This window comes from Anser anser (genome assembly GCF_964211835.1).
Source record: "Anser anser genome assembly, chromosome: 6".
Lineage (NCBI taxonomy): Eukaryota > Metazoa > Chordata > Aves > Anseriformes > Anatidae > Anser > Anser anser.
The window spans coordinates 40,204,376-40,219,995 of record NC_139726.1 but is presented as its reverse complement, the minus strand read 5'-3'; the positions used below and the strand labels follow the sequence as shown (position 1 = coordinate 40,219,995).

General features: G+C 38.6%; 1 protein-coding gene across 11 annotated transcripts in view; it reads right to left on the bottom strand.

The window, feature by feature from the left end:
* SPATS2L (spermatogenesis associated serine rich 2 like) overlaps positions 1–15,620 on the bottom strand; it is a 76,543-nt gene that overhangs the window by 21,147 nt on the left and 39,776 nt on the right. For 7 of the 11 annotated variants that reach the window (XM_083842575.1, XM_083842580.1, XM_083842579.1 and 4 more), the window contains 3 exons: positions 4,748–4,856; positions 3,261–3,310; positions 986–1,226 (listed from right to left, as the gene is read on the bottom strand). In XM_083842575.1, the coding sequence (XP_083698701.1) occupies positions 986–1,226; positions 3,261–3,310; positions 4,748–4,856 (400 nt within the window). Of the gene's footprint in view, positions 1–985; positions 1,227–3,260; positions 3,311–4,747; positions 4,857–14,596; positions 15,521–15,620 lie in introns of those variants that run through there. The other 4 variants (XM_083842576.1, XM_083842574.1, XM_083842582.1 and 1 more) reach the window with 2 other exon arrangements.

Below are 15,620 nucleotides of genomic sequence, written 5' to 3'. Positions count from 1 at the left end.
TCCTCTGGAAGCAGCAGAGAATTCATTTCAGGACAATTATGTATTTGGGACGTTGCCTTAAGATGAGTTTCAATAGCTGTATTGCTATCATGGAAAAAGGGATTTCAAGGAAAGTTCTTTTAATGCAGTCTTATGTACTGCTTAAGACATAGGAAGAAAATACAACAGCAATAATCTGACACCCCTAGGTGTCAGAAGTTTGAAACGTGAAGAGCTGAAACATCATTATGAGTACTGACAGCAATTAAAGGAATTATGAGATTTACAAAAGGACACTTAAAAGCAAAAGCTTTCAGAGTTTTTCACTCAGAAAAGGTTTGTTTTCATTGGTATTACTGTAATCATAACTCTGTATCTACTGGAGCCCAGCAAGGAAGAACTTTGTTACCGTCCCCCAGAGCTTCAGAATCAGTATCTAGACTCTCGCAGAAACACATACGTACTTACAGGCTATCAGAGTGTCTTCTCTCAACACTAAGACCTTCCTTTCCCTATTAGGGAAAGCCAATGGAGATCCACTGTGACTAGTCAATTCAGGGAAGGTAAGAAAAAAATGAACTAGTCTGGACAAGGCAATAAAGAAATTCTGTAATGTGCATCAGACCCATATGGCCTAAAAATTATTGTCCCAGATAAGGGACTTGATCACTTCTGTCACCATCTACCACTCAAGACATTTTCTAGCCCTGTACTCTTCTGTATTTATATCATAATAGTCTGCATCAGCTGGGCCTCTCTAATTACAATTTGGACCTTTTCCCTTTAAAAAACAAAAAAAACATTTTTTGCAAGGATACATGTTGCAAGGCCTACTGTGCTCAGATCTACTTGTATGGCTTTAATTAATAAATACATTTTACACAAGCATCTCTGATTTCCTTTCATTATGTTCTACTTTGTGGCAATAAAAAAAAAACTATGATATTTATGTAAACGGGCTTTTCTCTTGCCAATTTAAAAGGTGTCTTGTGCCAGATGAACTAACCTGTAATTTCTGGACAGACCGGCACTGATGCTACAAATCTTGAGCCTTTGTTCTCAAGAGAAGCAGCTTCCAGTTTCTCATTGGCAGAATCGCTGCAAAAGTTGTCCTTAGAGCTTCCATTCAGATGGCAGCCATATACTCCCTGGGGCTCTTGAGCTGCCTTCTCAGGCCCATCATTCTTATTTTTAGGATCCTTATTGCCCTGGTGCTGTTTAGATTTGCTTCTTTTTCTCCTATTGTTCTAAAATTGAGAAATATTGCAAGAACAGACATTACACAGTGCAGCTCCTATAAACTCAACATATAAAATAGTCCATATAAACATAAAATCATCAATACTCTTAAAATGTCATACAAGTGGCATTCGGTGTAATGCTATTTACAGCCCATTGGTGCTATATAATACATTGTATCTGTTTAGCTGAAAATATGAATGGCTTTGAACAAAAACTGAAGACCCAAACTGTTTTTCCTCCTCCTTCTACACAGAACAATTACAGTGCAAAATAGTAACAGAGCCTGTGCTAAGATGATGCTCAAAATGTTTACAGTCAACTTGGACAAACAGTTACTAACCACAAAGGGCACATCCACTCAGCAACACGGACAATCTCTGAAGGCATCTGTCTTGTCAAATTATGGTGGCTTTACCCTGCTGGGCAGCTGAGCACCACAGCTGCTCTCTAACTCCCCTCCACAAAGAAAAAGTGAGAGAAAATATGATGGAAAGGGCTCAAGGGTTAAGATAAGGACAGGGAGATCATTCACCAATTATTTTCATGGGCAAAACAGACTCAGCACAGGGAGATTAATATAGTTTATTGCCTATCACCAGTGGACTAGAACAGTGAGAAGTGAGAAACTAGAAATCAAACTAAAACCACCTTCTCCCATACAATCCTTTTCTACACCTTCCCCCTGAGTGGCGCAGGGGAATGGGGGCTGCGGTCAGTCCCTGACACTTCATCTCCGCCATTCCTTCATGGTCACTCTCTGCCCCTGCTCCACGTGGGGTCCCTCCCACAGGATGCCATCCTACCCTGCAGGAGGTTACCACAGGCAGCAGCTCTTCAAGAACTGCTCCCACATGGATCTGTAACACAGGCTCCATCTGTCAGGAGCAAACTGCTCCAGCATGGGTCCCCCACGGGCGGCAGCTCCCCCCAGATCCCCTGCTCCTGTGTGGGCTCCTCTCCAGGGGCTGCAGCTCTGGCCTGGGGCCTGCTCCTGCGGGGGCTCTCCATGGGCCACAGCCTCCTCCAGGCCACATCCACCTGCTCCACCAGGGGCTCCTCCACGGGCTGCAGCGTGGAGATCTGCTCCATGTGGGACCCATGGGCTGCAGTGGGACAGCCTGCCCCACCAGGGGCCTCTCCACAGGCTGCAGGGGAACTTCAGCTCCGGCACCTGGAGCACCTCCTGCCTTCGATCTGCACTCACCTTGGTGTCTGCAAGGCTGTTTCTCACTCCCCTAGCTGCTGTTGTGCAGCAGTCTCCCGTCCCCCCCCCCGCCCTTTCTTAAATCTGCTCACAGAAGCCCAACCAGCGTCACTCACTGGCTCAGCTCTGGCCAGCGGCATGTCCCTTTTGGAGACAGCTGGAGCTGGCTCTGATCTGATGTGGGGCAGCTGCTGGGCTCTGCTCACAGAGGTCACCCCTGCAGCCACCCTGTTACCAAGTCCTTGCCATGTAAACCAAATACAGAAGGATAATGTGACCAGAGGACAGGTTAGCCACCGATACTGTAGTTCTCCAAGCCATAAAGTGGAGCCTCCAGGACTGCAACTCACAGGACAGCCTCCTGGCACAGCTCAGGGTGTATATCCTAAACATATACTTGAAGTATCTGACTTGAGAGCTTCCCTAATACGTGACCTCTAATTGATGACTACTATGCATATATTATTCTTACACCTAGCAGAAAAACCTCTAGCACTAACTGGCTGTTACTCTGCAGTATACAATAGCATATTAAAAGTGTTTGTGGTGCACATAAGCTGTTTTCGGATTCATTCAGTACTTGTCTAGAGTCTGGCTTCCACAAACACATGCTGTCCAAGAAACTCAGACCACTGAGCAAGAGAGACAGCAACAGATGAACAAGATTAGAAATAATGCACACATTTACTTTCAGGTATTCTGAATACAAGCATGGATGAAGTCACCTATATTAGCAAAGGCAGACAAAGTATTGGCCAAAATAAAACTACTACATTTAGCTACAGATGGCTGATAAGTAGTCCATATGTTTTGTTTCTCAAGAGCAAGATCTTACCTTCTTTTTCCCTGTCATATTCCATTCTTTTAGAACCTGAGTTGCACTGCCTAGGGAAAGAAAAGATAAAACATTTCAACAACAGCTCAGCTATAAAAGAGAATTAACGTATTCAGGAACAATTTCTAGTCTCCTACCTGGGCAGCATTTCCATGTGTTGTTGCAAGTTTTCTCATGTTGGGAGAACAAAATGAGAACTGCTGCCTCTCCTTTTTACTTACCAGTTTTAGCTGATTACACTATGCATAGTGGACAGACCACTTGACACTACTACTTCTTATGCTCGTCATTTCACAAAGTAATTAAGCAGATGCCCAACTTGAAGCACTAGCATAAGCTTCAGAAAAAAAAAAAACAATGCTCGAATTTCTTGCCTAAAAGGAAGACATCTCAGTAACCTTCTGTAACACTAGGTAAACACCAGAATATTTTCTTGAACATATCTACAAAGGAGCTGAACAGAACTTCTGCTTATGCCCGTTTAGGTAAATACTAACACAGCAAATAAAAGCACTGCCTGAATCAAGAGGTACCATATAGATTTGGTGCATTTGTGAATGGTTCAGTTTGCCTGCACATCTTTGTGATTCCAAGTACACAATGTTTTTGACTGCTACATTTCAATAAATTAATCCAAACCAAAATCAAAACTACTCTGAATTACAACAGATAAGCAATTTGGTGAAATACCCATAATGATTCTGTAAGTTTCACTATCACCAAGCTGTATGCGCAGCCTGTGTCCATTTGCTTTTTAAGATATACAGGGCTTTTGAGACTACTGAACTTCTAGTATTTTTTAAGCATCCCTCAGACACAAAAATTTCAAGAGGATTTCCTGGTGTTATGCTATAATTCCTGCAAAGAGTTTCTTACAGGCTGCAGGGAATGTTCAAAATCCTTGCCATTACGTAGTTATCAGAAAAGTGTTATTTAAATACAAGTGACCCTTTACAAGAGACAGTTTCATGGTGCAAAAGGCAAAAGCCAGATATAGATTTAGAGTATCTCAAATGTGTAACGGAGACTTGGCTCAGCCATTACAAATATCAAGGCTATTTGCAAAATTCACTTTGAGGTTTGAATGTCAACATATGCATCAAGTTCAGAGGTTTAGGGATCCAGTTATCTGCTTCAGAACCATCCCCAATTTGTATTAGTAGTCTATCTTCAGCAGTAAATCATATTCCAGCATATTCACTTCAAAGAGCATTAGCTTTCACACAGAACAAAGAAGGTTGGCAACAAGAATGGCACCCAAAAATGGCAATATCAGAGAGAACAGATAAACATCCAGGTCAAACTCATATTGTGAAGAAACAAAGATGCAGACAGCAAGATCAATTACAAAAAAAAAAGTTATCCGGCAAGGTCACAGTCATCTGAATTTCAACAGAACAAAATAGATTTTGACCCACTACAAGCAGTGAACACTTTAGCACGTAGTTATGTCTCATGCCTTAGTGAAAAAAGTACACTATACTCACCATCCATAAAAGCCTGAACAGCCTTGTCTACATTGTTATCAAACTGCTGTAACACTAAAACTATTTCATTATTGCTTTTGTTCGGAACAATTGATCGGATTGCATTGATCTGGAAGGAAAAAAAGGAAGACAGTAATATGCAGGTTTATCACAATCACTTAGAAAATGTGGTAACTGTGCAAATGCATGCTTATATAAATGCTTACCATATCTATTGATACTGTTTTATACTGATACATTCTCCTTACCTGGCCCATGCAATTAATGGAAACAATTTCAAGAGACCAACCAGACAACTGGTACCCAGTAAGCCTGAAGCTAAATCCTACCCTCAGTCACACCTGGAGAACTAATTTAACTAAACTGACAGAATTTGGCCTTAGGTTTCTTTCTCAAATGTTCTATTCTGCTGTCATGCAACTTAACAAATCATATCACCTATGAAATCTTAGGATACGTAACTACTTCAAGGCTGTTGTAAGGCCTTGCTACATTGACATTTCAACATGACTCGTGCTTTTTTTTTTTTTAACATTTGGAAAGTAGTGATATACATGAAAAAAGTCACAGGCTATAAGGAAGCAGTATTATTTGTAAAAAGTTCTAATATCTTGTCAGCATAATTTTGGTCTGCTGTTCCATGTACATGTGACCAGGAAGCTTGTGCACCAAAATTCTGAAAAAGGACAAACACTTCCTTGAGAAAACTGTATTGATCATCTATTATATCCACAGATGATTCTGACACACTATACTTCAATTTCACAACGTTTCCTACTGTTGTATGGTCTTCGTTACTCTTTTACAGCAAATAGTCATTCAACCCACCACATTTTAAATACAACATTACTGATGGAATCATGTTGATGGTTTACTTTCTCATGTAATCTGCCTGAAAATAAATAAAATTACATGAAACTTAATGATTACATTGTTTTAATACCAGACGAGCTTTACTAGGTAGTACCAGAAAAACAAACAAACAAAAAAAAGACTTGGTTAAATGTAACTAGCAAAACTAACAAAAAATTGATAGTAGTTTGAAAAAAACATGAGAATCAGTGCCCAAACCAGTATAGTTGCTCTCAATCAGCTTTCTAAACTTTTCAAACTCTCCAGCACATATTTACTATTAAGAACTTGTTGCACTGAAAGTGTTTAACTGGCACCTTTCTTTGCCTCTTGGAATATATCCTTGTGTGCTTTGTTTAGTGCATCACATTGTCATTTTGCTAATTTCTGTTTGTAAAACAGATTGTCTATTCACCATATTTTGAAATGTAACTGTGAAAACAAACACATGAAGATAGCTCTGTTGCATATAACGGAACTAAGCTGGCTTATGTGATAAAAGCATTCACATTACCTTGACCCAGCTGTCCAGTTAAATCCTGAGGTAAGAACAATCTACATTCCTTTTATGGTGTCTCTAGCAGTGGATTCAGACCGCTTAAGTGCTCCAATTTATGACCAAAGTCTTACTTTGCTGTTTTAGGTCAACTCCACTCCTCAGCCACTGTATTTCCTGTACACCAACGTAAGCCATGACTCATTTAAAGTTCTGTTAATACACAGTGACTGAAGGCTCTTATTCATGATTCCTGCTGGATTTAGCTTCAGCACAGCAGAAGGCTGATGCTTGCTTCAGCTCAATCCACATGGGATCAAGTTTTCTAGATGAGCTAATCTCTTTCACTGTGTAAAGAAGGCCACTCTCTGACTTCAGCAGACAAATTTAGCGTCTCTACTTAATACAATTTACTCTGCTCCTGTCCACCATCCTGTAACTCATCTCTTTGCAGCTTCCCATTTACAATTCGGAACAATTCCCACAATACATTTCAAGCAGCAAGTTTAGCCTTGGACAACTCAGGCCACAGCCATTATTTATAGTCTCAAAATTAGCAGCTAGGATGCAGTACAGGAGTCAAATTGCTTATCTCCTTTTCCAAGGACCCTTTCCAAAGGCCCATCTAATCTTATGTCTACTGCTCCCATCCTATGGCTGATCAAGCCAGGCTCCCAACCCAAGCATTAGATGCCTTGGAGCTTCTAGTTAACAAATACTGTGTTGGATGTTTAGACAGCCTGGGTGAGTATAGCCCTTCATGCACTGCAGGCATTCTAGGTGAAAATCACCCCAAGTGAACAGGATGTGCAGAGAAATTCTAAGAAAAACAAGTTTTATTCATTCCCTGATTGTGGGCACAGACATGCTAATTACTGATAAAGCTGCAACAAGCATGAACTGAGCTGGCTCCATGATAACAAAAACTAGCAAACAGACAACGGGGCTAGAGCAGGCCACAAACTGCCGTCTATTTTATATTCAAGCTGGTAGTTACCAAATATTTCCACCACATGGACTGTATCTTATTCTCACAAAAACCTCCCTGCTTCTTTCATAATCATGTGGATCTTCTCTCCACCCACTCAGAATTGTAGAATCTTTGTGGCAACTGCTCACATGCAAAATAGTAAAGGGAAATATTTAGTGTATTCTAACTCTCTCAAAACATAAGCATGGGAATTTCACATGGCTTCTAGGTCATCCTGTACTATGAAAGGTCTGAAAGCCTCAAGAAGCATCTGGAAAATACAAACTAAGGCCAAGACCACAGGATGGACCAGGCAACTTGCCATACAGTGCAAACTCCTTAGAGGCATTAAGAAGAACATCTGTTGGGTGGAGAACATTGTGGCACAAGAACTCAACCAGGCAGATTATGTTTTAGACTACAGAATCTACTGAAGTCTTTCTGTTTGCATTGTATGGTCTTTAACTGTTAAGAAATTTTTGATTAATAGAATTAAAAGCTAAACTGTGCTTCACCTCAGTAGTATTATGACTAAGTACAAAAAGGGTATGGAAATGTCCTATTTGTGGAGATAACCCCAAAAAAGCAAAACGATGCTCTTAGGGAAGAGCACTCACCAACGCAGAAAAAAAAGGCTGTGCATATGACCAACACTGTGGACATAGTCCTGTTGTAGTTGGACTAAATTCACCTTAGGGGATGTTTATGTACTGCAGAGCTCAATGGTTTTACTGCCAAAAAACAACAGCCTTTGTTGATTGTTATAGAATACATACATTTATCTTTTCTTTAGAAAATAAAAACTTAAGAAATCTCATGAGAAGCTTCCTCAGCAAACGAGCATCAGATTGCAAAGCATTCAGGACTTCAGAAGTTCTAAACCAGAAGTTGATTAACACATTGTTAATCTGTTTCCCTTGTGCACTTATGTTATTGATAGCCAGGATCCCCATTCAATCACTAGCGTTTCTGCTTTCCAGATTTCTGCAGTGACTTACTCAGGATAAGATAGATGAAATAATACAGATTGGAAATTCTAGTTACAACATTAAGAAAGAAATACATACATACACTGCTCTGTTCAGAAACAACAAAAACACAAAACCAGAATTCCAACATTAGAGAAATCCTAAAAGGTTTTGCTGTGAAATTAACATGTCTTAACATTCAGGAGCAAAATGAAATAAAGTTGCCATTTTTTTTAAAAAAATATTTTTTCCCAGAATTTCAAAGACAGGCAGATGTGTGTGTGTCAGACATCAGGTTTTCAGCGTATGCATTGACTCGTTTTCAGCCAAAACAAACTGGAATTGTTGTATACATGCAATGGAGAAAGTCAGTGATTTCTGGACATCCAAAAATAATAGACAAATGGCTGCAAGTAACAAATTCTGACCTGAGAGTGCATCTGAGAGAAAGACAAAGACATGTTGAGGCAGACAAGGCCATATGACAGCCTTAACCAAGAAATGCAAACATTCTGATATTCTACCTTTTAGTCCTTTTATTTTAGCTTCAAAATAAACATAGCTTTCTATGTTTGAAGCTGAGGTCTGTTTCTACATGCGAAACATGTCCCATGTATTTCTGGAAAGGGGCATGAAAACCAAGAAAACGAAATACAAAAAAAACACCAAAGGGAGAGGTGGACAACCTTCCTGACAGCATAAGCCTAATGCAAACACACTTACACAGCTGAAAGTCATAAGAAGCCCATCATCAGCTGTGATGAATGGAGGTTCAGCAAAGCTCCAAGAATGCTTGACAAATACAAGATGACAAGTGAAATATTTAGGGTAGTGCTGGATGTAAGCTGGATCTATGCAGTGCAGCTATGCTGGCTCACCTGCTGGTTCAGGTGACACACCTGCCCTTTTACCAGTACAGCTACATACCTCAACTGCTTACAAGTTTCCAGCTGTTCGAGAGGTCTGTCACTTTTCAATCCAGGAAACTGTATAGAGCTCATTTTTCTAAAGGGTTGGATATCGTTATCCCAGGGCTGGAGATAAAACCCAACTCTCTTTCTCTAAACTTACAGTAATCAAACTTACCAAGAACATTCACCTTTTCAACATGTAAGCAACACAGACTGTAGAACTGCAATCATCCAGTATTTCATGACTTTTCACCAATAAACAAATTCCTTTATAAGAACATTTATCAACATCAAGAAAAAAAAGTACAAGAGACAAAGAATCTCCTATCATGCAATGATATTACATTGATACCTAACAGTTTGCAAGAACAAACTCACAACATTAAATTTATTTCCCTGTGTATGTGGGAGAGAACAGAACTTTCTCCTACGTGGTGAAACCTGATCTTAGGAAGAACAACAGAGACTACAGGGAAATCAACTATTCTAACAATTCTGTTAATCATCATGTCTTTATATTCCGTGTAGCTTCCCAGTCAATTTGTGTCATCATTTTGGATGCCAGACAAGCATTCTGAGACGTCAAGAGAATTCAGTAATGTACCTTCAGAACCACAGATAATTGTGCTGCTAATGTCATCACTAGCTGAGATGCTGTCACTGACAGCAGTTACCTTCCTGGGCTTTCCCTCGGAAATGGGAGTATAGTGAACAGAGTTGCAGACCTGATCAAAGCTTTTAATTTGCACTTCTCCTTATTAGTTTAATGTTGATAAGACTTTTTCAAAAATTAACCTTACAAAAACTACATTAAAGGTATCAGACATCTAAAATACAAGGCCTTGTTCTTGAAAACAACTGTGTATGCTCAAGAACATGAAAAGCAGAACCCTTTGTTCTGTCTGTTCAGACATACTTGACTATTTTTCTGAGGCTTACATGTTCTACTATACATAATCACACTTTGGACAAATCTTTGGTTCATCTAAAAAAATATTTAGTAATAGGTTACTTCAGAGAAGCATAAGAGAGGAGAGGAGGGCACAAATTCTAACCTTTCATGGTATCCTACACACCTGAAGTCGTTACAAACATTTACCTCATGAGAGATGCCTGACATGTAAGGGTTAAAAAGAAATACTGCCTGCCTGAAAGTTGTAAAAAGGAAGTTGTGACAACAGATCAGCTAACTCTGCACCCAGAACCAAGCTGACATTTCTGCATATTCATCTGAGTCCTTTAGGTTTCCTGTCAAGTTTCAAATGGTTCCCAGGCAACTGTAACAACATGGAACCAGTCCTTGCCTGTTTGCTGTTCTACTCCATCTGTTCCCCCCGGCATCATTCACCAGAAACATCCCCTTTGAGATAAGTAATGTATCCGGGGTTCAGAGAATTTGTTTAAATATTCGTGACATAGTGACAAATTAAACTTCTTTTCTGAAAGCTCACGGCTGTTCAAAAACCCCTGAACACAGCTGCTCTAATCACCTTAAAGTTACTATTACAGTCCCTTATTCATTTAAAAGTACTTTCTCTCATGTTTGGTTAGAAACACTAACCCATATCCACCTTCACTTGGTATGAAACATCAAGCTCAACAGATTTCCTTTAAGTAATGAGCTAAATTTATTTCTAAAATATGGTTATCAACAAATACAGACCTTTTCCCACCCTGCTTATTTCTACCATGTGTCAGTAGCAGATCTTTACGTCCACATATATACTGCATACACCCATAGCAACTGAGGACAGGTAGCAGTGTATGCCATGTTCAACTAGATTACAGCTCCAATTAGGGTCAACCCAAATCCTGCAAGAGGACCAGGGCAGGAGGGTTGTCTACAGAACTCTGCTGGTTTCTATAATTTCTAAGTTTATCTTTAGCAGATCCCCAGGCTATTTAAACAGAAAAGTTTCTTTTTAAAACACTTCATGGCAGAATTGTTCAAGGCTTAAAAAACTCCAATACTAATATATTTCATAAATACAATTTGAATTTTTTGTATTAACAGCCTATTATTTATGTAGGAGACATTTTTCCAAAGGCTTTACTAACTATATGAGTTCATGACACACTGAACAAATATTCTTAATATGCCCTTTGAGCAAAATAACAGCTTTGACCAGGTCTGCACCTCTCTGTTCACTATATACCCTATTCACCACACCAATACCTTCAGATCACTTATCCCTGTAAGCACAAAACAAATTCTACTTGTTACAGTAGTCTAGTTTGGGCAAACATCTTGGATTTACAATGTTCCACGCCCTCCTCTGCTCAATTTTTTAAACTAATGAAATGGAAAACAGACATTTCAGGATTCCTGAAAGAACATATTTTTAAAAAGTATACATAAACAGAGTTTGACCCAGTAAAACTTGTTTCACTTAAATAATGGCAGCACTATTTACAGACATGAATCTATAATAACCTCAAGTTAAATGGTTCTTCAAATGACAAAAGTGCATTCTGATCAACTTTGCTGGTCTTTGGACTAAATCCATCAATGCATGGGTATGGAACAGCTGAAAAGGTCAACCTTAAGGAGACCTAGTGAAATCATAGATTGTAAACTATCTGCTTTTTGTAACGAGAGTTTTAAAATGTAGATACTATTTCCATTCCTTCCACAATGAGTCCTATTATTTCCTTGCATGCTGACCATCACTTATGAAAACCGCAGTTATGGTGTAATGTAAACAAAACTGAAATCCTCCAGCATACATCTGAATAACGTTTTCTTCTCGCAGTTAATAGAACAAACCTGCCCATCTACTCCTACAGCCCTGACATTTGAAATGACAACGAAATGAAGAAGCAAATGCTTCTGGGGAAATTCAGCAAAACTTCACCCCCAACATAATCCCAAGAATATTTTCATTTGAGTATTTTGTTTATTCCAGCTGACACCAAATCTTTTTCAAACATGACCAGACACACAATAGAAAAAGATGGGCCCAACAGTAAGTCCTGAAGTTTGAACAATTCCTGGTATTTCTTTGAATCAAAACCAAAAGCCACATGCCAGAGCTGAATGGCTATCCTGGGAAGTGCCTTGCATTCATTCTCCTCGTGTTAAAACTAGAGATTTAAATTGTTGCAGAAGATGACAAACTGTTTGCATTCCTCACTCCAATTGCTTCTTATCTAGAGGCCCTGTCGTTCAGAATCTCAGCACCTCTTCTGGTGATGTACTTGGTTAACGCTTGAATAGTTTCATTAATTTTATGGAATTTGGGGGGATTTAAACCAATGAGTTTGACCAGTTTTATCCCTTAATCCACAGAATGTTTGCACTTGTATGTGCATGATCTGAACTATGTATAACTTTTAGTTTTTAAAGATCTTGATAACAGAAAACAAGTCCTCAGATATACATTGTTTTTAGATACAGATGAGGATAATTGGGGCAAAGAGGACAACACATAGTGAATGAAGGCTATAGCAAGGGTCAGGGCAAAGGGAATTATTCCAAGAGAGATCCTGATGGTAAACTCCTTGTACTACCTACACAAGCATGCAACCCTTGCTGCTGCTGAAATGTAGGCTTACGGTATTCCAGAAAAATCTCTGGATTATATGCATGAAAATATGGTAATCACAACTCTCCTGGCTCCCCACATGAGTATCACAGCTGCAGAAGCCTCTGCCAACTTTAGAAACTTCCATTAAGCTTTCTGATATCGCAGGCCAACATTTATGTGAATCTCTCAGGGAAAAAAAAGAAAAAATAGATATAAAAATATAAAATAGAATGCTTATCCTACTGACTTTATGAACTATTTCAACTGAAATGCTATGAATAAATTATACAAGTACCAGTACTACAGTAGCATTCTCTTGTGACTCAAGCTAGCGGTAAGGTCTTAGAAAACTTGCATGTGTGAGCATCCTAACTTTAGTTAGTAACACTTGAAATGTCTGCCTCAGCCTTACATTAGCATTAAAACAGTGGCAGAAATTTTATTTCCTTGAATTACTAGATGCTGATCATGGAGAAAACATGGGGAGATGCAACAATTTAAAAACAAAGCAATAAAAACCACCTTATGCCAAAACTTCATGGGCTCTGTACATTTTTGTTTCAGCGAAGCGATGTCCAACTTAAGTAGAAATTTGAGTTCTATTTTCACCAAAAAAAACTTACAATAATAAGTATGTGTGTGCAGATGTGACGTACAGCTCTTTTGGCTTCATTCAAGTCCTAGCAGGATCAAAATCTTAAGTATACTATGATTGGCAAGCACAGAGGTAAGAAAGATGGAGACTTGGGAAGGAACTGTATTCCATTCTGTTCTATTTAACAAGGCCTGCTCATATTTGAGCAGTGGGTTTGTGGAGCTCAGCAAAAGTAATTAAATTTACAAAACTTATTTTTGTTTCTCAGAAATACTCACCAAAGAAAATGAATAAAAATAAACACTGAACTCACTGCTTTTAGACTTTGTAGCATGACTGTCTTTTTCACTTAAAACTTACATGGGTAGAGCAAGGGATTTGATTTGCACTCTTACCAGGGTACAGTAAATGTCTGCTTTTCAGAAGTACACAAGGTCCTTACATTTTAGCAGTCTGGTCTGTGGGAAAATACATTTAAAGCCAACTGAGCAGGGCATATCCATTCATCCCTTCTCTTGTATTTCTAGTGTGTGACTTAGCAATATCCTGAATGTACCTTTAGAACCCTCTGATGGAAAGAGCCACCATATTGTAAAACAAACAGATGTCAAATAGATGTTCTGTGTCATGCCATGGCAATCTCACTTTAAAACAAGACAGACTTGCCCAGGTGAAACAGCAAACTGAGCATGCTAGCTCTTCAACATAGGCACATTTTGAAATTTATGCATTTTATTCATTTATTGCTAAGCCTTTATTCAGCAGTTTATTAGCCTGTATTTTTTCAGAATTAAAAAAACTGCAACTTTGCTGCTGATAACCTAGGTTTTAACCATGGCAGAGAGATTTAGTGGCACTAAATACCAGTGGAAAATACTAGAATAAAGTGAGTGGATATTGATCCAATTATTTTCCTTCTTTAAAATGTGTACGCTCATAAACATTTAACTTTAGATACCTCAAAGAAATGTTGGACTTGGCATAACAAATATTACACTGTGAATAAGAGCCTGTTGCACTTCTTCGTTCTTAAACTAGCAAGAGACAAACAGTCAATTTATAAAGCCCTGCACTTGTAAAAGTAACTAAATTAAGGAAAGAATTTAAGATACACAGTAAATAAGTAAAACTCGAATTGATTTACTGGAGTTATATTTTGAGAATTATTCTAATTTGCCTTGCAGCACTCTGGCACCAGGGAATGAGATTTGATGACGTTACCGTCTACTGCAAAAAATCAATCGAGCTACTTAGTATTTAAACCCTGGGCTGTTATTATGGACTAAGGAAGATTACTCATCATCAAAATATAGATTCATGTTGACATGCAAATTCTCAACGGCAATGAACAATCTAGCAGTTTACAATGAATATGAGGAAAAACAACTCAAAAAAAGGCACCTGGACAAGGCATTGTGTAAGGAATTGTTTCCTCAAAGAATAAAGCAATAAGGTTCTACAACCTTTTGAAAGCAAAGTGAGTAAGTATAGAAAGATGGACACAACAATCTGAACAAAACTCACACCCACCTGAACTAGTTAATATAAATCATCACTTGCTGTTCTGCTTCTTCAGTAACTGAGCAGGCAACAATTTGTAATTGTTCTTTCATGAAACATCATTAATCTGAAACTTGAGGAAACCTAGTTTCAGAATAAGTAGTTGTTGGTTCCTGAGGTCTTTATAAACTAAATGAAGTGTCTAAGCCATTAATTTACGATTAATTCTGAGAAATACATTACCTGACTGTAAGGCTCATTATTTTATTTGTAAACTCAGAAGTAAAACAGCAAGTTAATTAAAATTTGATTACTGAACTGTAGTTCACAGCTAATTCCTTTCTCTGTGACATGGTGTTGCATTACATTTTATCTTAAGGCTCTATCTCTTACTGAGACTTCTCTAGTCTGGAAAGCCACATTTACAGTATCTTGCACATGCTCCTCACGCAAAATGATTTTCCCTGTTACTGGTCCACCTAATTGCAAAACTGAACTACGGCAAATCTTTATGTACTGGAAAATATTTCCTGTCAGTTGGGAAAAAAGTCAAACCAAGAAACTATTCATAATTTTCTTTTCTTGCCCTTTCCATTGACAGGCCTAGAGAGAAGAGACTATTTCATATGCCTTTTGCCCCAAGTGCCACAGGCAGGTCTTATGATACAGTGGGCGATGACTATATTTCTCAGTTTCACATTGCCTTCACTTTCCTGTATTTCCTTGATACAACATATTTGATCAAACAGATTTGATCCTTTCTCCTTGTGCAACTTTCATGAAGTGAATACACCTAATCAACTTTTCATTGATACCCAAAGAAAACTTGGGCCCACCAACAGAACTGGATGCTGGCCCTTAGTGTCTATCAGAGATACTTAGGTAGGAGGAAAAATAATCCTTTTAAGGCTCTAATTTTAGAAATTACACCTTCAAGTATTCCAGTACAACATTCTTGGTCAGAAAAAAAATGATTTCAAAAGGCTCATAGGGTGAATTTTGTGCATCAGCAACCATCACAAAGTGCTATTCTCCATAGCATCAGCATGCACAG